Source organism: Zea mays, chromosome 9 (genome assembly GCF_902167145.1).
Source record: "Zea mays cultivar B73 chromosome 9, Zm-B73-REFERENCE-NAM-5.0, whole genome shotgun sequence".
Lineage (NCBI taxonomy): Eukaryota > Viridiplantae > Streptophyta > Magnoliopsida > Poales > Poaceae > Zea > Zea mays.
Genome location: NC_050104.1, coordinates 161,159,265 through 161,183,675, shown reverse-complemented (window position 1 = coordinate 161,183,675; position 24,411 = coordinate 161,159,265). Strand labels below are relative to the sequence as shown.

General features: G+C 43.1%; 3 protein-coding genes and 1 pseudogene across 5 annotated transcripts; 3 read left to right on the top strand and 1 right to left on the bottom strand.

Annotated features, from left to right (window-relative positions):
* Nucleotides 1–873: 873 nt before the first annotated feature.
* Nucleotides 874–6,641, bottom strand: LOC103640465 (single myb histone 1-like; annotated as a pseudogene).
* A 1,867-nt stretch (nucleotides 6,642–8,508) lies between these two features.
* Nucleotides 8,509–9,288, top strand: LOC100276624 (uncharacterized). Its single transcript, NM_001150369.2, has one exon. It carries the CDS (start codon nucleotides 8,571–8,573, stop codon nucleotides 8,979–8,981), a length of 411 nt encoding a protein of 136 aa, NP_001143841.1. The 5' UTR covers nucleotides 8,509–8,570; the 3' UTR covers nucleotides 8,982–9,288.
* Nucleotides 9,289–11,018: 1,730 nt separating this feature from the next.
* LOC100383044 (putative glucuronoxylan glucuronosyltransferase IRX7) lies at nucleotides 11,019–13,320 on the top strand. Its single transcript, NM_001175720.1, has 3 exons — nucleotides 11,019–11,614; nucleotides 11,990–12,234; nucleotides 12,429–13,320. Exons 1-3 carry the CDS (start codon nucleotides 11,045–11,047, stop codon nucleotides 12,898–12,900), a joined length of 1,287 nt encoding a protein of 428 aa, NP_001169191.1. The 5' UTR covers nucleotides 11,019–11,044; the 3' UTR covers nucleotides 12,901–13,320.
* Nucleotides 13,321–14,735: 1,415 nt separating this feature from the next.
* On the top strand, nucleotides 14,736–18,202 carry LOC100280046 (putative DEAD-box ATP-dependent RNA helicase family protein). Of its 3 annotated transcripts, none has more exons than XM_008660293.4 (8): nucleotides 14,736–15,102; nucleotides 15,592–16,124; nucleotides 16,227–16,421; nucleotides 16,510–16,697; nucleotides 16,824–17,037; nucleotides 17,259–17,390; nucleotides 17,482–17,654; nucleotides 17,726–18,202. In XM_008660293.4, the coding sequence occupies exons 1-8, from the start codon at nucleotides 14,793–14,795 to the stop codon at nucleotides 17,742–17,744; spliced, it is 1,764 nt and encodes a 587-aa protein (XP_008658515.1). In that variant the 5' UTR covers nucleotides 14,736–14,792; the 3' UTR covers nucleotides 17,745–18,202. The 3 variants fall into 3 exon arrangements, with proteins under 3 accessions (XP_008658515.1, XP_035818114.1, NP_001146459.1); XM_035962221.1 differs by having other exon boundaries at nucleotides 14,745–15,102; nucleotides 15,610–16,124; nucleotides 17,766–18,202; NM_001152987.1 differs by having other exon boundaries at nucleotides 14,760–15,102; nucleotides 17,766–18,164.
* The last annotated feature ends 6,209 nt before the right edge of the window (nucleotides 18,203–24,411 follow it).

Here is a 24,411-nt window from a genome sequence, read left to right as displayed (position 1 = left end):
AACAAGGACCGGCCGGAGCAGAAGTACGTGCAGGCTTCGAGTTCTGGTTCATGGGCTTCGTCAGGTACCAGGTGTCCCTGCACGAACTGGAGAAGGCCATCGAGCAGGCGAACGTTCGGGGCCGGATCCATCGACTCCCGTTCGTATCATGATACAGAGTGACGTGTCCAACCTTCCTTGGTACGACGACGACAAGGCCGTCGTCACCCCATCCGTCCCCTACGACCCGCTGGCGCTAAGGAAGGCGTTCGAGAAGGCCGTGGTGAAGCGGCTGATGACAGACGTCCCGTTCGGCGTCCTGCTCTCCGGCGGGCTGGACTCGTCGCTGCTGGCTGCCGTCGCCGTTCGCCACCTCGCCGGGACAGAGGCCGCCAGGCGCTGGGGCACCAAGCTCCACTCCTTCTGCGTGGGCCTGGAGGGGTCCCCTGACCTCAAGGCGGCCAGGGAGGTGGCGGAGTACCTGGGCACCCTGCACCATGAGTTCCACTTCATCGTTCAGGACGGCATCGAAAATTGGATAACTAAGGTGGCTATCTGACATTTTCTTCATTTTCTTTTCACTACAGTTGTTCTACTAGACAACACCATTTTCTGAAATAACGAAAAGGCTAGAGTTTAATTACAAAGCAACACAATGGGGAGAAAACAAAATTAAATGAAGACTACTTTCACGATAATTCTTGTTATCATACTGTTGATTGTCTAAAGGCTGCAACGGCAAAGGACCAACAGCAAGATGTTGAAAACCCCTCCAGTTGATGCGTCGTGATCTATAAATAAGGCTATACAAGAAACTCATATATCCAGAAAATCTTTGCAGCAGAGACACCGGTGTGCTGCTGGCCAAAACCATATGACCGCATGGGTAAAGGATCAGCAAGCTCGAAGCATCTGCATTCATTCAAAGGTGTTATCAGTCAAAGAGTTTATGTACCAGCTATATACTAACAAAGGCTAGGTTCACTATACCATGGAAGCAGCATTCCTGTTTCTCATTGATAAATGGACAGCATCAAGAAAAAGCCTTTGCAGCTTCAGCATCATTTTCTGCAGCCTCTGCAACTCTTGCTGCTTCCTTAGCTTCTGCTATTGCTACTTCTACCTCAGCAACTGCCTTGGCAGCAAAGGCAGCTGCCTCTTCTTTAGTCATGCCTTTCATCTTCTCCAACTCAGCAATCACTTGATGCTTAGTTAGCCGTTTAGCATTATTATTTTCAGACTTCATCCCTTCAGCAGAGGATACCTTAGTGCCTATTCTGCCCGAGGGGGTGGACTTGGTGCAATTTTGTACTTTTGGTTTACCTACAATCATGATTCAAATGGTATGCAGCTTGAAGTCTGTCCACACTATTATTCCTAAAAAGACAACCCAGGGAAGGATGGAGGGAGAGACCTTGATTAATTTTCCGGAATTAACCAATGCCTTCAGTTTTGTAGATAGCAGGCGCTGAAAATCAGCAGGTGGCCAGTATTGGTCCTAAATATATAGACAATTTAAGTTAAATCCATCAGCAAAAGAAAAATCACTATAGGATTGTCTCAAGTTAGCAAAAAATCAGCAGGTGGCCAGTGTTGGTCCCAAATTATCTAGATGCTCAAGAATGCTGGTTTCAGTCATGTCATTGCTGAAGACCGAACTGACCAGGTCTACCTATCTAAACAGATGTAATCTGCATGTTCTTATTCCTGTCTAATGCCTCGCCACGTCTGGACATTTGTAACTACTGAGTTCTCTTTGCTGTTCTGTTCTGACCCAATTCTCTGTGCTGCTTTTAGCTTCGTGGTTCTCTACAACCGCGACTAGCAGCAATTTCGTGTCACTTCCTTCTCCTATCGATTCAGGGTTTAATTCTAGACAACTGATGTGGTCTCAAAATTTTCGTCCGCAACATGTTCATGAGGTGTGTTTTGGCTTTCTGATTTTTGGTGTTCGGATTTGGGACTGGTATATAATCATCAAGTGTGTAGGATCTATACATAGCTCCTTTACAATGTTGTTTACTTGTGGAATTATTGGGTTCGGCCATTAGGAATTCGTAGACTCAACTAAAAAAAGCATTTGAGTTGGTAGATCACTGCATTGAATATCTGGTATATGATCCTTGGACAAGGGAATCGCGGGGGTTTGGTTTTGTCACCATGGCTGCTACTAAGGAGGCAGATCACTGCATCAAATATCTGGACTGTTCTGTGTTGCAAGGTCAGGTCATAATTGTTGAGAAGGTAAAATCATAAGATTGGGAGCATCTGAATTTCCTTTATTTAATTTCGTTACTGAATGGTATTTATATACTTGCTTAGTACTCTACACAGAATATTTTATTGTTTTGTTTTCACCACCGAGAATCCAAGATCGCCTCCCATAGCCTCCACATCCACAAGGTCCTGCTTGACTGCGACGACGTCCAGGCTGATGCCCTCATCGTGGATCGACTCGCCTCGCTCTAGAAGGTTTGTTTTTTGGCTCTGCTTTGCATTTTGCACACACAACTCGATCGTCATTTCCATTGTTCCATCACCTCATTCGCTTCGAAGAGTGGTGGGATTTTTCTATGTGACATTCGTAGTGAGTTGTGGTTGTGAACTTATGATTTGTAGTGCACTTGTGTTATTGTATTCAACTCATGTTATTAGTGGAATTATGGTATGAGTACTGCTTGTGAAAAGTAAACTGAATTCTGGTTGTGAACTACTTGTTTAAGTGAATGCGTATTTCTGTTTTCTGTTGTCAGTGCATTTCTATTTTCACTGATGAAACCACCATTTCTGTTTTCAATGAATCTGTTGAACTGAACTGCAAAAATAGAAATTGTTCTATTTTGTTTGAGTGCACAAACAGAACTCAACGGAACTAGATCTGAATATGTTTGAGTGCACAAACAGAAATTGTTTTGTTCTGGTTTCAGTGAACTCCACAAATAGAACTAAATCTATTATGTTTGAGTGTAGATATTCTGATCAGCGAAGTGGAAACCTTATTCATATTGTGAATAAGGTTACTTTTCAACGTTTCATAAATGAACACCAGTGATTCTATAGCCATTTATTTTGTTGTGCTAAAATTACAGGAGATGGCTTGACTTTGTCAAGTTAGCTTTCTATACAGACACAAGCTTGGCCTGTATCGAGCTCGTCATCACCGTCATCAGAAGGTCGGCAAGTTGGAGAAAGTATGTGATCTGCACGTGTTGCAGCTTGATCAAGTGGTTGTTGTTAGAGTTGCATACCTGTTCTTTGCTCACAGTTGTTAATATGTGCAGGAATGTGAAGCAAAATTTGTAGAGATACAGTTGCAGTACTCTGCATGCAAGTAAGCGTATACTTGATCATGTTACTTTGTACCTTCTTGCCCATTACATGACCTTGCAATTTGGATGGGTGGCGTAGAATACTACTGCATATCATTAGATAAGGACATTGTGAATCTTTAAACATAACAGCTGGTAGAGTATTTGCTATTTTGCTAAAAGATACCATGTAGGAGCATACTAGATTTTGATTATACCAAACAACACTTCCTCCGTCTCAAATAATAGTTTACTTTAGCTTTGTGCCTTTGTCCTAAGTCAAGCTTGTTTAACTTTGACCGAGTTTATAGAAAAATGCATCAACATCTAGAATACCAAATTATTTACATTAATTTCTTCATGAAATATGTCTTGATAGTGAATTTGATTGAACTTCTAGATACTAATGTATTTTTCTAAAAGCTTGATCAAAACTAGAGAAGTTTGACATAGGACAAAACTAAAGTAAACTATAATTTGGAATGATAGTAGTAATTGATAATCAGCATGTCTGCTTCTGCACTCGACAATCAGAGATGCCTGCTGTTTTTTCTATTTGCAAATTGATGATTCAAGTTTTTTAAATTTGCATCTTACTACACAAGTATAGACCACCATCCTCAGTTTGAAGAAGGGATAATATACAAGGAAGAGAATAAAGAGGAAAATACTAAAACATAGACCACTTAGTGATCGATAACCTCAGCTTTAAGAATGGATTCTCAATCCCATAAGCAATAAGTTATGCATACAACAATGCAAGCACTGCACTGCCTTTCAGATAGCTGAAGTTGAATAGATAACTCTGATGCAAGGCGTCCTATATTTATCTGAGTTCCGATCATCCTATTTGCTTCAATGCAGTGCTTATTTTGAATAACATATTTGATCCAGCATGCAATTCCTGTTTGCATTGTTTCAACAGCCTCACCTTTGTTTAGTTTCAGTTTTGAGTAACAGCTTTGAATACCGGTTATGACCTTCAGTTACGAGTAACTCTGCTTAGTGCTACATAAGAGCACGTAAAATCGGGCCCGTCAGGCTTCCCCTTATGGGGGAGGCTTGAGGGTTTGGTCTTGGTGTTGTAATTCGGTCCACTTTGGACCTTTCCTTTCTTAATATAATGATGCGCAACTCTCCTACGCTTTCGAGAAAAAAAGAGCATGTAAAATCATAGAAATATAACTAAATAAACCTGAAACACAAGTTGTTACACAAGCTGAAACCACAAAGCTGATATCACAGGTACACTGTTAATGCTAATAGAGGCTAGCACAAGTAACAGATATCACAAGCTAGCACAGGTGCACAGATATCATAGGCTAGCACAGATTATGCAGAATTTCAGGTTCACACATACAAACTTCTTCAGGTTCACACACACTACTTCATCAGGTTGACACAATACATAAGGTATACAACTACTTCATCAGGTTTCAAAAAAACCAACTCTTATACAAGTACACTGGCATACTTTGCACATATATTTTCATGATGTGGATTCTTTTTCCTTGCTCAGTAGCTGCTCTTATGTGTGCTGCTGCTATTCTGTTGTTCCAGACAGCAAAGCAGACCCGGTTACAGAAGGTATGCACAGAATGCATATGGTGGTGTTGTAGGCCATCTTTTCTGTGTGATGTTCAGATGTGCTACATTCGTGATTTACTTTCCATGCATCTCTTTCTTAGATTTGGTTCTCTGGTACTATGCCTATGATTTCTATGAAAATTACATTATTTTCATTCCAATTGTTCAACTCCGCTCGTCCAGTTCCGAATACTAGAATGTGGTGTGAAAGGTTGATGTATTGATTGGGTGAAAATGTGATCATTGATCTGAAATACTGGTTTATTTTTACTTGTTACAGTAGTGGAAATATTTTTCTATAAAATTGTTTGTCATTTCATTGGCAACATCTGTTGTTAAGCGTGACACAACCTTCCCAAAGGGTGAAGCCACTTGCTACATTAGATGTAAGCACCTGTATACATTTGTGTAATTATTTTGCAATCTTCTATTTTGTTGCACTTTCTTTTGATAAACTTTTATTCCTTGTGACTTCTACATTATGGCAGATGGTAGAATCTCTATGGACTCTGTACAAAATGTATGCAAGTTTGTTTGGGTCTTGATTTTTATGGATGTTCCTGTGTAAATTCATGTATTTTGTTTTGTTTGATTTATTTCTTTAGAAGTTGGAGCTCTTGAAGGTTTGTCCTTACCAGTTTGTACTATCAGTTTGAAGGTAATGCCCTTCCGTGGATTATTGAAATTTTTATTGGAGTTCATTGTCTGTTGTCTAGAACTCTAGATAGCAGCTATGCAAAAAAAAAACAACTTTGATTGTGAGCAACTTTGATTCCGAAAGAAAATATATATCCTTATATTTTTTTTGCTTATGCAGTTAACTAGAACTTCCAGATTGCAAGTACGAGCTCTGGCATCTCATGCATGTTACCCCTGAAATGCTAAACAAACACTCCTCTGGATTTCTTGTCAATAACAGTTGCATATTTGGTATTGAGTTCATCAAAGTTGTCGCTACCAAAGCAAAAACAATGTTACAAGTAGTGTTTGTCGAGAAGATGAAAGTCTTCGACAAGACCAATGTTTACACTCTGAAGAAATGACCCAACTTGCCAGAGTTTAAAATCGGTGGTACATAGTGATAATCTTTTCATCTTGCAATACTTGACATGTAAACAAAACATCGAGAGATTTGTATATGTAACTCAATTCTTTCTTAGATCTGTTGGGTTCAACTGTGCTCTACATTTCAAATCAAAGCTATGATGATTGGTTAAATGTTGTAGGTTGAGAACATGCAACCAATTGTAAATTCTTTGTTATATGATATATATAGAAACCGTAGCAACGCACGGGCACCAAACTAGTGACTTAATATGGCTAAGAAACAAGCCACACGGGGGTGGAGCCGGGCGGGCTGAGCCGCGCGGAAGGAGCACGAGCGCCATGATAGTCCATGTTGGGTCCATCACCCTAGATGATGAATAGAGTGTGTATATATATGTATATACGCTAGCGGGTTATCCGTGCTTTGCTACGTTTTTATATATCATATAAATAGGTATTTAGATATTTATTCAAATATAATTATTATTTATTTTTAACACTAAGGTACGTGTGGTTTGATGTTAGTCCCAAATTTCTAGAGCAGGGAATGTGTGTTCGAGTGCTCGCTCTACACTATTTTTATATAATTATTGTTTATTTGTAAACACTAAGGTACGTGTGATCTGGTGGTAACTGCACGAACGGGTCAGGTGCTGGACAGGCGTAGGGGTCCATAGGGCAGTAGCTGAGAGAGCGCTGGGCGTGGAGCCCACAAGGCATGGCGTAGAGGCGTGGCGAGAGAACCAGTCGGGGCACGTGAAGAGAGCCCAGAGTGTCAGCATAGAGGGTAAAGTCGTGGTAGCACCAGGTGTCCACATTAGATCCTTAGAATATCTCCAACAAGAGCCCTAAACATGGTCTTATTTTGAAATATATGACTCTAAAAGCATCTCCAAAAGCTCCCCATAAAATGACTTCTGAAAATCAGTTTTAAATGACATCTGAAAAATTAGTTGGGGTAGATTTTAATCATTTCTCCAACATATCCCTTAAAGCGACAGATTGTTTCTGGGAGTCCAAAAAATCTCCCATTTGTAGGTACGAATGAGGGAGTTTAAGGGCTATGAAAAAGTTGGAAGCACTTTAGAGGAACTCTTGGAGACATGTTTTTTGCGTTTTTCCCAAAAAACTTGTTTTAGGGGAGACTTCTGTGGAGCTCTTGGAGATGCTCTAACATCAAAAACATGCTCCAAAAGTTACCCTATTTTACAAAAAAATTATCAAACGATTATACGACTTGGTCTCTCGAGTCCTAAATATAGCACCTCATATACTAGAGCCCTATCCTTATTTTGTAACTATTCCTAATCTTTTATTTTCTAAATAATATGATTTATTTTCTACTAATATGATATAAGGCTCAACTGTTGGAACTACAAACGTTTTTGTGCCCCTAAACAATTTAAATCAGATCCTATTTTAATTTTTGAGGACTCCTCAAGTATAAGACTTCTTGTTGGAGATGCTTTTAATAAAGTAGTATATATATTGCACGTGAACATAAGGCCGATCGGCCTTATGACGCCCTGACGCCGAGCAAAAAGATGGGGGTCGACGTCAACCCCTGTCACATAAGCGCCAACTCAGCATAGTAGAACGTGATCTCGACGCCATCTATATTAACACCGAGTCGTGTAATCTCGGCGTGAATAATGATGGCGCCGAAGTAAGGATCAATTTCTTAAATTTAAACCAGAAATAATGTATTTATAAAAAATCTTCGTAAAAAGGTCAAAAGGCAACAACAAAAAAGGTCAAAAAGCGAAAAAAGATGGCGACAAACGCCAAGAATAACAAAAGTATAACCAACTCAAGTCGTTCAACTAGTGACATAAGATACAATAACCATATGTGATGCGGTAGTATCTCTCTAATCTCATGTAAATAATGAGCTAAAAGATGGAAGTGAATAGAATGTGTTTCTCTATCATTAATAGGTCTTCACGAGAGCATAGAGTGCAACGATATCAGTCAAGGCCAACCAGATGGTATATCTATTTATACATCTGCATTGGAATCTAACTGTTACGTCTGAAATTGGAGACCACAGACGTAAAAGGATGTGAGGATAAGAAGGACCGACGCGGATGCGATGAAAAGTCAGAGAGTCGGGTGTGCCGCCGAACGCGTCACACACGTCTCTGTCCATAGGAGGCTTCGTTCCGTCGCTGGCTGACCCTTCCGGGAACCGGGACCAGGAGATGCAGAGTGGAGTGGTGGAAGGAGGAGGAGAATTCGATCAGCTGCCCCTAATTTTGTCGGCGGCGTCAATTATTGCTCTTTTCCAAGAAAAAAAGAAGAAGAAGAAGAAGGAAAGTACCTTTCGGTAATGGTGGTTCCTTCCGACAGCAGGAGTTGGGGTCCAAAGCGCTAGCTATATTAAAATCAGCGCAGCGAGCCTTCCCTTCCCTTCCCTTCCCTTCCTTCCATCGCACGCGGCACGCGTCTTGGTCTTCGTCTTCGTCCTCGTCTTCTCCCCCACCCCACGGTCCACGCCTACCTCCTTAGTGCTTGGTTGGTATACATACCACCATCAGCACCTCGCTCTTCTGCTCAGCTCTCCCCCTCTAGCCTCACCTGCCCTATACACAGCCACTACTGTCGATCGATTGAATTTGAACCCACCAGGATCAGGATTAGGATTACAGCATGTCGGCGTCCCCGGAGTTGTACAGGCCCGCGGAAGCGCCGGCCTTCTCGCCGTCCTGCGCCACGCAGCCGCTCGTGTTCGCCGGCGACGACTACTGCTGCAGGACGCCGACGGGCAGCGGGATCTGCTACCTGAGGGAGCCCACCACGTGCCCGCCCGCGCCCCGGAAGCCGCCGCCGCCGCCGCCCATGTGCAGGAAGCGCCTCTTCCAAGCGGCGGATCAGCAGCTTGCTGAGGCGGGCCCCGTCCCTGTTATCAGCATCCGCCTCGACGAGCTGGAGCGCCTCTTCCGCCCCTGTCCGCCGCCGACCACCACCACCACCGACAAGCGGCGCCGCTCCGGCTCCGGCCCCAGCCCCAGATCCGCCACGAAACATGGTGCTCAGCTGCAGCTGCGCAGCATGAATTGAATTGGGTTAGCGTAACGTAGCTTGCACGCACCAACCAACCACTCCCTTTTTAGTTTTTGCTGCTGCATCTGTCTGCTTCTTGTTGCTGCAACAAGCAAAGCGCAAGCGGTGGCGCTTCTTTTTATTTATTTATTTATTTATTACGGAGTACTTGCTTCCGTTCTCAAATATTTGTCATTTGATAGTTCATTTCAAAAATTTGACAAATAAAAAAGAACGACGAAGCAAGCAGTACCCACCTGTGTAAATCAAATCAAATATGCAAAGTTACCGCCATAGCAATAAAATCACCCGTGTAAATCAGATCAAAAATACCAAGTTGTTGTGGTATTACAAATTGTGGCTTTGAATGTGAATCGTCTCGTTATGCCTTTCTCGAAGAAACAGACATCCACTATGTTTTTTCAGACAACAGGCTTTCTCAGGTCAGAGCAGCCCCCATTTAGAGGAGCTCGCTTCGTACCCTGCTGGCACCGCCTCCAGCACCAAGTTCCAGCCGCTGTTCACGCTAGCCAACCACTTCTTCGCGCTGTTCTCCCAGTCGTGTGTCCCGCCGGTTCGATTCCTGGTTTGGTTTGATTGCGCAGTGTTCCAATTTGATCCGAGTTCTGTTATTTTTTGTGTTTCTTCCAGCGAAGACACTCGACATCGAAGCTGAAGGAGAGCAAGTGGGAGAGGCGCCGTGGGGCAAGGTCTGATCTCATGCCTATTATGTATTATGTGTGATGCATTAAACTTAATCATCCATGTTTGCGATTTTGGGGATTTCTCATGCCTATTCGTCATTGGCGTGTTATGTGCATGCGGGCATCGGATCGAGCTTATATATACAAGTCATATTTTGTGTTTGAGGCATAGCCCTATGGGAGAAAGTTAACCAAGAGCCACTGCTAAAATATGTTTGCATTTATTGACATTGTAGCATAATCGAGCTGGCCACGAACCAATCGAGCCGACAAGCCACGAGTATTTCGTCCAGTCCTATCATACACCACGACGAGGACATCAGCATTAGACTCGCTACAGCCTAAAGGGACCCATACACCGGACAGGCGAAGCGATACGCTATACCGGAGTACGGCTAAGCACGACCCTACAAGGACGTCAGGGGCACTACGTGTCAACTGGGCAGCAGATCACATCCTTACCGCTCATGTTTGTAGGAAACAAGTCTCTCTATATGGCCTTACCCTTGAGCTATAAAAGAGAAGACCCCCCTCCTAACGCATGCACTAGCTGTAACATAGTCCTCAAGCAATACAACGATCAGAACTACATTGGACTATGTGTAAGCTTGGACCAGTATAATTCTTTGTCTCGGATCCCCTGCTCGAATCTCAGGGATTCACCATTAGAAGTGAGTCTCCACTAGCATCTCTTATCGAATACAAATTCTATTGTCTCTGGTTTTCGAAACCACGACAATAAATCATTCTATCTTTTAGTCAAATTATTTTAACTTTGATAGATTTTATATAATACAAAAATAATATTTATAATATCAAATATTTATAATTTCAAATAAATTATTTTATTAATTGTATTTGAATAGGTTTTTAATGCTTTTAGTCAAACCTACGATGTTGACTATTTGATAATTGTTCTTTGTAATATTAAAACTTAAACTTAGGCTAAATTTATCAGCTTTTATATTCTTATATTTTATTATAATATAGTCTATAGTGTAATATAAGTTTTTATGCGTTTATATATAACCACTCCATTCTAAATATAATTAATTTGACCTTTTTTGCCACGTTGACCCACTCGTTCTATTCAATTTTTTAAAATAAAATTTTAAAAACATATTTAAAGTATATTATATACTTAAACAATATTACAATAAAAATCAACAATAATTATAATTTTTTGAATAAGATGAGTAGGTTAAACTTAAATTTAAAAAGTTAAAGCAATTATAAATTAGAACGGTGCGTTTATACGCACAGCACAGCAGCCGAACCAGCGAGCTCTGAAAAAAACAACATGATGCCACAAAGCCAAACAAAAGCATAGCTGAGAGGAGCTTCGGTGTGATCTCCGTCCACCCTCGCGCATCGGCCATGGGAGATCCCAGGCCGAGGAGAAGCCCAGCAGCCCCCACTCTCGCCGACAAGCTGCGGAAGCACTCCACGTGGCTCCTCCTCCTGCTCTGGTTCGCCGTCTCCCTCGCCCTCTTCCTCTCCGCCACGCCGCCCGCAGCTGCTCCGCTCCGCCGCTCCTCCTTCCTCCGCTCCAAGCCCCGCGCCCTCGCCGCCACCGGCGCAGCCGCGGCGCCCCCCGTCCGCATCTACGTCTACGACCTCCCCGCCCGCTTCAACCGCGACTGGGCGGTCGCCGACGCGCGGTGCGCGCGCCACCTCTTCGCGGCCGAGGTAGCGGTGCATGAAGCGCTGCTCGCCTACACCGGCCGCGCCGCGCGGCCCGAGGACGCCGACCTCTTCTTCGTCCCCGTCTACGTCTCCTGCAACTTCTCCACGCCCAACGGCTTCCCCTCGCTGTCGCACGCCCGGGGCATGCTCGCCGACGCCGTCGACCTCGTCCAGGCCGGGATGCCGTATTGGAATCGCTCCGCCGGGGCCGACCACGTCTTCGTCGCCTCCCACGACTTCGGCGCCTGCTTCCATCCCATGGTGAGCGTGTCCGGCGAAAAGCTCCCGACTTTTTCTGGGCTCAGTTTGTTGCGGTGGGTGGTTGCGTCCTGCTTGCGCACCTAAATCCATTGCGTGTAAATAGGAGATTGCAAGTAACAAGTTACTAATTTTCTTGCGCTCTGGCTTGGAAATGGCACACACCAGTTAGTCGTGACTGGGATCGAGCACTGCCACTAAGGAATGCAGCTCACCTAGTTCTGAATCCAAACCCGATACAGTAGTGATTATGTTCATTTAATTCTTGCCAATTTGAGCTTAGGTCATCTGATTTCCCACCCTAGGTATTTGGATTTCCCACCTGCTTATTTAAGGGAACTTCCTATTCACTGAAAAAGTTAATTATTTTTTAATTAGGAGGATGTAGCCATCGCCGATGGTATACCGGAGTTCCTGAAGAGGTCCATCCTGCTACAGACATTTGGTGTACAGGGCCATCACACATGTCAGGAGGTGGAGCATGTCGTGATCCCACCTCATGTGCCGCCGGAGGTGGAGCATGAACTACCAGAGCCAGAGAAGGCTCAAAGAGACATATTTGCCTTCTTTCGAGGCAAAATGGAGGTGCACCCCAAGAATATTAGTGGCCGCTTCTACAGCAAGTAAGCATATACTGGAAACCCTTGTTCCTCGTTTAGTCGCTTCATCTAACAATTATCCATAATGACTTGTATAGGGATCGATTTGTGGGGTCATTCCTCATTATCTTTAGTAGTTAAGTTTTTGCCAGTGCTCCTTCCACCTATGAATAACAAGATCTTGAGACTAAACCAAATATGACTTCTCCTTATAACAGGAAGGTGAGGACTGAGCTTCTACAACATTATGGTCGCAACCGCAAGTTCTACCTTAAGAGAAAGCGGTTCGACAACTACCGATCAGAGATGGCTCGGTCATTGTTCTGTCTATGTCCGCTGGGATGGGCGCCTTGGAGTCCTCGGCTCGTGGAGTCAGTCCTCCTAGGCTGCATTCCTGTTATAATTGCTGATAACATACGTATGCCGTTCCCTTCAGTCCTCCAGTGGCCGGAGATCTCATTGCAGGTGGCTGAGAAGGACGTAGCCAACCTTGAGGTGGTGCTTGACCATGTTGTGGCAACCAATTTGAGTGTGATACAGAAGAATCTGTGGGATCCAGTGAAGCGAAAGGCTCTGGTTTTCAACCGTCCCATGGAAGTGGGAGATGCTACATGGCAAGTGTTGAGGGAGCTTGAGGTTTTGCTGGACCAGTCTCAAAGGAGGAGATACGGTGGATCCTGGAGGGCGTGAGAAACCAGAAAAGATCAGTTTTGTATAATCTGTTGCAGCTGTGCAGTTGACATTGAGTCTGAGGCTTGAGCCTGAGATCCACCGGAAACTCAGGTTATTGTTCTCATGCCAGAGATCCCAATCTCAGTTAGTCAATGGGAATATGGGATGCTAGCTCAACCTTTATTGGCTTGTTGCCCGGTTAGTGCCTAACTAGAGATCCCGCTCTTGTACGTATAGAGAAATTTTATTTGTTCTTTGGAGAACTGGTGGGATGAGTTTGATTTTCTAGCCATAGAAAGAAATGTATTACAGGCTGCAGCATATTAGTGTATATTTCTTTTTCCTGGTTGCACACTTGTATAGTTATTTATATGTCCGAACCTTGGACTTAAATAGGAGGAATGCTTAGAAAAGAGTTATTTATATGTCCGAACTTTGACTTTAGACTTTTATTGGATTTTAACTCTAGCATATCCAACTCTTTTGGGCATGCATATGGTAGGTCATGCCTGGAGAGTTGGCTTTGTCGGAGCCGAATTAAATCAAAATCAAACTGATGCGCTCATTGCTGCATGCGTGGATTTTTCTATAGCTTGTTTCTGCACATGCCAATCAGGCAATCATTCTTTGCAGTGCCCTCAGTGCGGTAAACGATTTGTACTCGCCATATTTTTAACCTCTATATGCACCAGGAAACCTGTGGGATGGTTATACGTGCACATGCTGCAGGTGGTCTGTCTGTTTGGCAACGTAGTATTTTTTTTTGGAGTTTTTAGGTAATACCAATGGTCTCTAAAAATACCACGGTATTTTAAGGTGTTTGTTTGTATTACATAATACTTTGTTTTCAAAACCGTAGTATTGTGAATATCATATTATTTTTTGAGTATTTGAAATTCCACTCCAACCCAAAATTTTTATCACTTGACTAACTCCTTATACACCTACACTAGGATACTATGGTTTTAGATGTTGTTTCCAAACACATGTTACAATAATATAATTTAAATGTTGTAAAAAAATACCCTAGTTTTGTCATGACATACAATTGAATACAGTAGTATTAAAAAACCATGGTTTTAAAAAACTTTACTTCCAAACCCTAGTCGTGTGCGTATTGGCAAGTTCACGACTCTGTCTTCGTAGGACATTCTATCTAAAAATTGGATGTTGTTTTAGAGCTCATGGCCATTGAAATTAGCCAAGTTTTGTGGTATGTCGGTATGAGCATGGAAAGAAGGCGGAGACAAAGCTAGTGACCTTTGATTTTGGTGGGAGTTATAGGAGTCAATCTAGTCAAGTTCGGGGAGAAATCTCTAGGCCTGACCTTAGTTGGTTATGTCTGGCTTTGACCTTGATAAAGGCATTGTCTGAAGTACCGTTAGTCTTTTCTCTTAGGTGAAAACCTTTGATCTAGCCTTTATTGGTGGGTCATCGCAACGACAGCGTCTTGTATGTCGTATTCTTGATCCTAGCATTTCCTAATTAGTGGTTGGCGCGAAGATTGTTATGAGTAGTAGCTTGCTTTGAAAAGAGTTTGTTTCTCTTGTTTTTTTATCTTTGTTTGGCTGTGTACACCTTAGTGTGTAGAGGTTGGAAGTAATCTTAGTACTATTGTATCTTGTTGATGTAATTGTCTAAGTATTCATCCACAGTTTATGAGCTTATTTCTTCATTTCTGAGAAGGATAAAAATGTGATGGATGTACCTTTTGGATTCATTTGCTGTATAGATAGTTTGATTTTTTTTCCCAAGTTCATTGCAAAACTGTCCAGGCCCAGGAGCCCATGAAGAAAGAAGAGGCCCACTAACGAAACGGGGTAAGTATATCATATCTTTATCGGATAGGACACCCCCATCTCAACGCAAACCCAACTGTCTTGGTTGCGCAAGCACCAAGCAGGTGGAAGATGATGGAGGTGGCGGGGGCTCAGGCCCGCGCGGTTCCCCTCCTGCTCCGCAACACCGCCTCCCTGCGGACCTCCGTCTCCGTCTCCTGCACGGGCTCCCGCCGGAGCTGGGTGGCGGCGGCCACGGCGGAGGGGGACGAGACCCGCGGCTTCGACAAGGTGCCCATGGACACCCCCGGCGCGTACCGCCTGGTAGACCGGGACACCGGCCGCAGCGTCATCGTGTGGGGCGGCACCGACGACAGCGACGAGGCCTCCATGCCGTCCCCGGCGGTGCTCTCCCGGACCACCGACCGCCGCCACAGCCAAGGTTACAATCACACCACACCTCCTCTCACTGAGACCCACTGCTTAATTCCACGGCTCGTGCTTGGAGCAAATAGAGTGCAGTCATTTCGGATTCGCTCTCTTTCTTCATATTCCATGTACAAGAGAAGAATCAAGAATGCAACGGATTTTCAGCTTTAGAAAAATGCGGTTGTGCCATCGTTTCACAATTGACATCAGTCGATCAGACATAGTTAAAATGTCAGCCTTGCGGCAAAAATATGAGGTCTAGATTTGGCTACATAACCCAAGGATTTCACTTTTTCTAATGTCAGTCTTCATGTCCCAGTTTCCAACATACCCATATGTTGAAAACAACAGCATCCCATGAAACTTTTATCGCCTCTCTTTTCATCAGTGCAACACTGCAATACATGTAAGCATATTTAATGTCCATAAAAATCTCATGACTCATTAGATCTCTCTTCCTATTGAGATTGGCCTATGCCTCAACCTATGTTTCACACTACAGGTGTTGGGGGAGGTACAGGTATCGGGAATTTCGGCAGGTTCAAGGCACAGAAAATAAAATCCTTGGTCACGAGGTCAGCTCACCGCAAGAGGGAGAGTTCTAATCGCTCAAGCACTGCCTGGTCTGATGAATCTTCTTTCAATGGCTCTGATGATGAAGAGGAAAGCTATTTTGAGAGAAGAAAGCATGTCTCAGACTCTGAACGCCACCCGAAGATGAGCAGTGGCTCCAGAGATGGAAGAACTCGAAGTGCACATTCTCTGAGTTCTGTTTTGAGCCAATACAGAGGCGATGATGATACAGACTTCCCTGGTTCAGAGGCTACTTCTGGTTCCAAACGATGGGGTAATGTTGCCGATGTTACTTATGGACGGCAGAATCAGAAGCAAAGGGAGCCTCTGAATTTCCCTCAAAGAAAAGGGCCTCTGGACGGCGGATTTTTCAGTCGCAGATCTTTCAAGGAGATTGGCTGCAGCGATGAAATGCTAGGTGCGTTGAGAAATTTTGATTTCCCTCGTCCGTCTCATATCCAGGTAAATATATTTTCCAAAAGAAAATGCTCAACTTATGGAAGCCTAGAATGATGAATTACTGCACCCATGCCTTCTTCATCAAGTGCCCATAAACTATTCCAGGCTATGGCATATGGGCCTATCTTAGAGGGGAGGAGTTGTGTTGTTGCTGATCAAAGTGGGTCTGGCAAGACACTGGCATATCTTTGCCCTATAATACAAAACTTAAGGAACGAAGAAGTTCAAGGGCTCCATAAATCATCCCCTAGGAACCCCAGGGTGATAGTATTGACCCCTACTGCTGAACTTGCTTCTCAGGTATGCCACTTGTTTAATAATGCTTCTCATGTTTTTTATACGTAAAAATATGTGGAATTGCCGGTTGAACCGTTGCTTTTAATCTCAGGTCCTTAACAACTGCCGGTTGATATCAAAATCTGGGGTTCCATTTAGGTCTATGGTTGCAACCGGAGGATTTCGACAAAAGACTCAGTTAGAGAGCCTTGACCAAGAGCTCGATGTAATTATAGCAACACCTGGCCGTTTCTTGTATCTGCTTCAAGAAGGCTTTGTGCAACTAGCTAACCTCAGATGGTATGGATCTTCGTTATCCTTCTCCATCATTTCGTAGTTTAAGCTTTGCATCCCTAAAGTATACATCTGAACCAAAAGAACAGATTTACTTATCAGCATAAAAAACAGAGCTCGTTCTGTTTGCAGTGTTGTGTTGGATGAAGTGGACATTTTATTTGGTGAAGAAGGTTTCGAGCAAGTGCTTCATCAGTTGATCACCGTGGCACCAGTGACAACGCAGTATCTTTTCGTGACTGCCACTCTTCCTCTTGACATCTATAACAAGGTCGTTGAAACCTTTCCTGACTGTGAGGTGATCATGGGACCCGGTGTCCACCGAACAAGCTCTCGCCTTGAAGAGGTTGGTCACTTCCTTCACTATTCTTTACCTTCGATTCTGTTTGTTCTACATGCTTTCTGAAGCATCTCTAGGGATGGCAGTGGATTGTTTGTTTGATATGTCTGACATGTAGGATTGATTATATAATGCACTGAAGCTCTCATAGTGTGGGCTATGGCATTTGGTATCATGCGTCTGTGTTTTCCCAGAATGACTTTACATTTCTATTGGCTCAACTGCAGATCCTTGTGGACTGCAGCGGAGATGACAACGAAGAAAAGAATCCAGAAACCGCCTTTTCGAACAAGAAAACAGCGCTTTTGAAGATTATCGAGGAGTCTCCTGTCCGCAAAACAATTGTTTTCTGCAACAAGGTAAGTCCCTTCCCTAACACCCCCTGTGCACACTGATGACAGGCAGACAGAGAAATCACACTGCCCCCTGATGATTTTATTTCCTTGCTAGATTGAGACATGTAGAAAAGTTGAGAATGCGCTGAGGCGGGTGGACAGGAAGGCCTCGCAGATCAAAGTTCTCCCCTTCCATGCTGCGCTGGATCAGGCCCAGCGCATCGCAAACATCAAGGAGTTCCTGAACAAGCAAACGGCTGACTCCATGTTCCTTGTGTGCACAGATAGGTCAGCAGCATTGGCTAGACCGCATCCCCGCCAATCCATATAAGCTTTATTTTGTTTTTTTTTTTCTTCAGCGCTGATGCTACCATTTGAGTTTGACGACGGTCGGTGCAGGGCGTCGCGGGGCATCGACTTTGCGAACGTGAACCACGTGGTGCTCTTCGACTACCCCCGCGACCCGAGCGAGTACGTGCGGCGCGTCGGGCGGACTGCCCGCGGCGCGTCCGGCAACGGCAAGGCGTTCGTGTTCGCGGTGGGCAAGCAGGTGTCCCTGGCCAGGAGGGTGATGGAGAGGAACATGAAGGGGCACCCGCTGCACGACGTGCCGTGCGTCTAGAGACCCTGGAGGGGGAGGTGTCTGATGCGTGCAATTGCTGCCTAAACTCTAAGCATGTTTTTTGTTTCGGAACGTTGTGGGTCATCTATCCTATCCCTCGCTTGACTCTTCTCGGAAAAGGTTCTCGTTCCCATGAATCTTGATCTGCCTCCTGGTATTGATAGCGATTGATCGAATTCCTACTCTGGTTTGAGAAGCTTTTCAGTTTTCCTTATCTCTTCCTGACTGAAAAGAATTCAAAATACGTATATTTGGTACTAAATAAACCGCCTTCGCTGGCTAATCGGTCAGGTCGGAGCCGATCTATTTTCCTGGGTTGGGTCAGACTTGTTCCTTTTTTGGTTTTAGTAACAGGTTGAACCTAGTTTTTTGTTTGATTACAGGATTAAAGTGGTTTGAACCTACACCATCTCTTTTTTGTTTCGTAATGAGGGATAAACTGAATATAGTCACATTCCTTGTCATATTACCACACTCATGATGATATCTTTAATTCAGTAAGGTAGTGTTTGGATGCAGGGACGAGGAAGGATGAAGAGGGATGGGATGAAATCATTCTAACTTGACACATGTTTGGTTTAGAGGTCCAGAGTCAGGATCAAAGAATATTATTCAAAAATGATGGATGAGACCATCCCTCAAAAATAAGGGACAGGGTCAGCCTAGAGTTGATCTCGTCATATCCCTCATTGATACCGAACCAAACACTACCTAAGATGACAGTATTCATACTAAATGAAACCGACACTATTTTAATATTTGAGAAATTCATAATTATAAGATATACATAAATTAAATTCATTATTAATCAAGTCATAAATTTTTAGTGACAAGGTATTACTGTTATATTTCAGTCATAATTAAAGGAACATCTCAATAAGATTAAGTAAATTTGTAACATTTGTCATGACTAGTAGACTTGTCTAGGCGATGACAAGCACTAGCATTTACATGTTCGACGACAGCACTAGCAAGGCTCGCGTGTTGTGACTACTGAAGAACACGCTAGCATCTAGGGATGGCAGTTGGACCCGTGGGTATGGATACCCGCGGGTTTCGTACCCACCAGATATGGATACGGGTACAAAATCTCACCCGTGGGTCCTATCGGGTCGGATACCCGAAATACATCGGGTCGGGTATGGGTAAAATACTTTACCCACGGGTATCCAGTGGATACCCGAAATATTAATATACCTCTTTAAATATGCTACATCTACTAAAAATGTGCTACATTCACTAGAAAAACTCACTCGCATGTGTTGTTGATTAATGAATATTAATTTGTGTTGTGTTAACAGTCAACTGTAATGTAATCGAGACCAATGAGACATTGACATTGTTATAACTGTCAAGTGTCATGAACTCATTAAGCTTTTATTCTCTGTACTCAAATTTAAATTTATTGGATGTGATAATTATGAGTTGAAATATTGTATCGACGTGTAGCCAAATATAGTCATTCTCGTGTTGCATTGGTGCTTAGATGTAAACTAAAATATTTTATGCATTTATTATAACACTGATCGAATGCTATTTAGTCTACAATAACATATCCACTGGATACCCGATACCCGGTGGATACCCGATGGGCATGGGTACGGGTACAGTTTCTCGCCCGATTGGCTTGGTGGATATGGATATTTGTAGAAGTCTCGGGTACAATTTCGGGTCGGGTATTATTATACCCGAACAAAACCCGACCCGCTGCCATCCCTACTAGCATCGGAGGGTAGGCTAGCGGGAGACTAACGGTGGAGGCGCAGCAAGCCAGTGGAGGAGTCTAACGGTGCTGACGGAGGCCAACACACTGGAAGGCAGGCCAGTGGGGGACTGACGACGGGAGGCAGGCGGACGATTAACGTCTATAGGTATGTCGGCGGGGTCCTTCGCCACAGCAGACCGATTAACGTCTGTAGGTATGTCGGCGGGGTCCCTCGCCACAGCAGACCGGTAGTGGAGGCGCGCCCCTGAGCTGGTCTCGAGTGGATAAAGGCATGGGTGACGGGAGGATGCAGAGGAAGTGGATCGAAATGGTTCGTTTGTTTTTTAGGAATCCATAGAACCCACATTTTTAAGAAGTGTTTCGACCTATAACTAACCTAACCCGCGAGCCTTTTGAACCAAACACGAGTTGTCGTGGATTAAACTCGTTTCAACCCGCATCAATCCAATAACCAAACTCAAGCTAAGAACATTTGAAAGAATAATGATTTGCCTAAACATGCGTGCGTTGTGGAGGAGGCCACGGGCCTACTATGAAAAAGTGAAGATTTTATATAATCAGATAGAATCATCCATTCCTGTATTCCAATTTCCAACGTTATAATTGGGGTTAGCCAAACCACCTATCTTGTTAATCACCGAAAACGGTAAAAGCACTAGTTTTCGACGACTTTCAATTTTTTTGGCCGGTTTCTATTTTCAAATTTAAAAACACTTTTCGTGTCTAGAGAAACCAGGTTTCCGGATGGTTTTTGGTGTTTCTCGATCATTTTTCGGTGTTTCTCGGTAAAATCTGAGTTACGCATTTTTAGTTTTTTTATAAAAAAATCCAGTTTTCTTGGCTAAAAAACCACGTTTTATCAGCGAAAATCGTTGTTTGACCAAAAAATATTGGCTAGTTTTAAAAATAAAAATTAAATATATGATATACCAAATTATTTAGGAATATATGTAATTTGTTTTCATAATTCTTTCTTGTTTTTTTATAAAAAAATCATTTTTATTTTGAATGAAATAGAAAATAAAATCCGTTCTTAGACCGAGCCGTGCACGAGAAACTGTCCCTAGAACCGCGGTTCCCGATTGGTTTTGCAATGTCTAACTAGAACTGAATCCTTCCCCTACCTTGTTTCCAAAGCAAACACAATATTACTTGCATGCTCCATTTAAGGCTTGTTTGGTTAGAATTGAATTGAAGGGGATTAAATCTCTAAATAGAAAAAAATTAATCACATTTAATCCCTGCTGTCCTCATGCAACCAAATGACGGCCTTAGCGAGTTGTAACACCCTAGAGTACACATCTCTACTACTCTATAACAATCTAACGTAGACCGTGGTGCACGGTTCTGCCTCCTCACGACTCATATGACCCACATGTTAGTGTCTCCCTTCTTCCCCGTGTGCGCCCTCTCCCCTCTACCCCTGCATCCGCATAGTCCTCACCGCAAACCCCCTCACTGATCAATGCCTCAGCCATGTAAGGGCAAAAATCTCGCACTGCTGAAAGTCGCCTAGAGGGGGGTGAATAGGCGGAACCTGAAAATTAAAACTTTATCCCCCAACTAGATCCCTTGATTAGTGGTTAGAACAAGATATACAAATATCGGAGAATAGAAACTAAGTTCTTGCTTGAAAAGGGTATTGCTAAATAATGCGGGAGAGATAAATCAATACAACTAATAAGTTATAGAATAACAAAGCAAGAACCCTTAGGTGAGAAGAGCACTAGGACAAGTTCTTTCTTGCAACGTGTTGCTTCACTAAATGGGAATTTAACTTGAAGCAATATCAAATGATATTAGCAAATAATGGTGCAAGAAAACTTAGAGCAAGGGAAAACAAACAAATCACAAGCAATAAACACAATGGACACGGGTGATTTGTTTTACCGAGGTTCGACCCTCGAAGGCCTAGTCCCCGTTGAGGAGTCCACTTAAGGACGGGTCTTTTTCAACCCTTTCTCTCTCTCCCCCGATCACACAAGGATCGGTGAGCTCTTCTTCTTCTCAAGGATCACTCTCGATCCTGCAAGGACCACCACACACTTTGGTGTCTCTTGCTAGCTTTTACAGGCCTCCAAAACTTTGGAGGAAGTTCAATGGGAGTCAAAACTCCACGCGCAAATGAACACAAAGATGAAGCACACACTATCTCTCGAAGGATCTCACAAGGCACTAGTGCTAAACCCAATTGAGTAGCTCTCTTTTGCTTGCTCTCTCTTTTGTGGCACTTGTGTTGGTTGTAGTGGTCTAAATCTTGTGTATAGGATGGATCAATGAATATATGTGGTTGGGAGGGCTTGAGTATGTCAACTATATGACTTGGAATGTTGCTTGGGCTCCCACACCTTGAAGTGGCCGGTTGGGGTGGTATTTATAGCCACCATCCAAAAACTAGCCGTTGGTGAAGTCTGCTGGCGAAGGGCGCACCGGACAGTCCGGTGCGCCACCGGACAGTGTCCGGTGCGCCGCCACGTCATCTTCCCGTTAGGGCTCGGAGCCGGTCGACCGTTGGAGGCTTTGTCCTCATGCGGCACCGGACAGTCCGGTGCGACATCGGACAGTCCGGTGCCCCTCTGACCGTCTGCTCCGACATCTGATTTGCATTGTTCACTTTGCAGAGTCGACCGTTGCGCGCAGATAGCCGTTGTTCCGCTGGTGCACCGGACAGTCCGGTGTGCACCGGACATGTCCGGTGAATTATAGCAGAGCGGCGCCTGGGAAACCCGAAGGTGAAGAGTTCGAGCTGAAGCACCCTGGTGCACCGGACACTGTCCGGTGGCACACCGGACAGTCCGGTGCGCCAGACCAGGGCAGCCTCCGGTTTCCTTCTTGCTCCTTTCTCTTGAGACCTAACTTGTTCTTTTGATTGGTTTGTGATGAACCTTTTGCACCTGTAGAATATAATCTTGAACGAACTAGTTAGTCCAATTATTTGTGTTGGGCAAATCAACCACCAAAATTAATTAGGAAAAGGTTTGACCCTATTTCCCTTTCAATCTCCCCCTTTTTGGTGATTGATGCCAACACAAACCAAAGCAATTATATAAGTGCATAATTTGAACTAGTTTGCATAAAATGTGTGCAAAGGTTGCTTGGAGTTAAACCAATCTTTGTTTCATAAGATATGCATGGATGCTTTCTTTATAATTCTAATATTTTGGACCACGCTTGCACCACATGTTTTGTTTTTGCAAATTCCTTTGTAAAATCTCTTCTTAGACATTTTGCAACTAGTCAAAGATAAATGAATAAGATTTTGCGAATCATTTTCAAGATTTGAAATTTTGTCCTCTTGTTTCAAATGCTTTTCCTTTGACTAAACAAAACTCCCCCTCAATAAATTCTCCTCTTAGTGTTCAAGAGGGTTTTAAGATATCAATTTTGAAAATATTACTTGCTCCCCCTTTTGAACATAAAAAGACATCAATTTGAAATTTACCAATTTGAAAATCATTTTTTTTAAAGTAGGGTAGTGGTGTGGTCCTTTTGCTTTGGGCTCATACTTTCTCCCCCTTTGGCATGAATCGCCAAAAACGGATACTTTGAGTGAAATATAAGCCCTTTTCTTTCTCTCCCACTTTGGCAAACAATTGAAATATTCAATTGAAATAAAGATATGAGTGAAGATTATACCAAAGTGGAGAATTATGTGGAATACCGACAAAGAGTGGATAATACCGATGGAGTTGAGTGGAAGCGTCGTCTTTGCCGAATATTCCATTTCCCTTTCAGTTCTATGACTAAGCATGAGAATACACTTGAAAATCCATTAGTCGTAGACATAAAGTAGATATGATCAAAAGGATATATCAAATTAAGCATGATCATAGTTCTATACAACATAGATTGCTCCCCCTACATATGTGCATGGAGAGGAAGAACACATATTTTGGCCTAAAATGCCAATTGCACATAATTAGGTTAATGAGAACATATCTATATCATACAGAATGTGAAGTGCATTGTGTCATAGAATAAGTGTGATGCTCATGACAGTTTGTGCACTTATGAAAGCATGTTGTAAATATTTTGAGCATTTTCCCTTAAGGTTTTCAAAGAGGCATAAGGACCATCCACCTTTGGAACAAAGGTAGCTTATCCTCGTTACAAGGTTAAGCTTTAAGCTCTTTGACAAATAAATCACTTCATCTAGTTTCAACAAGGATGCATTAAAGCATGAATGAATTTTTGAGAAGTTAAACTAGATATGAAGCAGGGAAAATGCATGGACATGCTTTCTCTTCCTTTTAAACAAGATATATAAAGAGAGTATAGAAAAGGAAGATTTAGGTACAAGTTTAAATGAAAGGAGATAGTTTTACCTTTTTGTACCTTTACTAGGAAGGCTCTCTTCATTGTGCTTTGTCCTTAGTCTTAGATGCTTAAGACCTATTCTTAATGACAATATAGGGAAATATTTTGCACAAGAGAGTTCTACAACTAGTGATCTTTTCAAGTTATTGTTAGCATATATCAAATGGATCACAAGTTGCATAAATGTATCATGAATTCTCCTTTTAACTTAGTGCATATCAAGAGAGATATCGATTGATAGTATATACAGCACTAAGAAGCATGATTGTTGATTGAAGTCATTCAATGATCAAACAAATATCAGATGTGATCAAAAAACAACATACGCATTAGATTATCAATTAAGCTTAGAGTAGGAAAATCCAACAAATATGCTACTT

Excerpts from the sequence above, each read along its gene's own strand:
- LOC100276624 (NM_001150369.2), top strand. The coding sequence starts at position 8,571 with ATGTCGGCGTCCCCGGAGTTGTACAGGCCCGCGGAAGCGCCGGCCTTC.
- LOC100383044 (NM_001175720.1), top strand. The coding sequence starts at position 11,045 with ATGGGAGATCCCAGGCCGAGGAGAAGCCCAGCAGCCCCCACTCTCGCC. Across the intron at positions 11,615-11,989 it reads GCGCCTGCTTCCATCCCATG|GAGGATGTAGCCATCGCCGA; the intron begins GTGAGCGTGTCC and ends TTTTTTAATTAG. Across the intron at positions 12,235-12,428 it reads AGTGGCCGCTTCTACAGCAA|GAAGGTGAGGACTGAGCTTC; the intron begins GTAAGCATATAC and ends TCCTTATAACAG.
- LOC100280046 (NM_001152987.1), top strand. The coding sequence starts at position 14,793 with ATGATGGAGGTGGCGGGGGCTCAGGCCCGCGCGGTTCCCCTCCTGCTC. Across the intron at positions 17,391-17,481 it reads CAATTGTTTTCTGCAACAAG|ATTGAGACATGTAGAAAAGT; the intron begins GTAAGTCCCTTC and ends TTTCCTTGCTAG. Across the intron at positions 17,655-17,765 it reads TTCCTTGTGTGCACAGATAG|GGCGTCGCGGGGCATCGACT; the intron begins GTCAGCAGCATT and ends CGGTCGGTGCAG.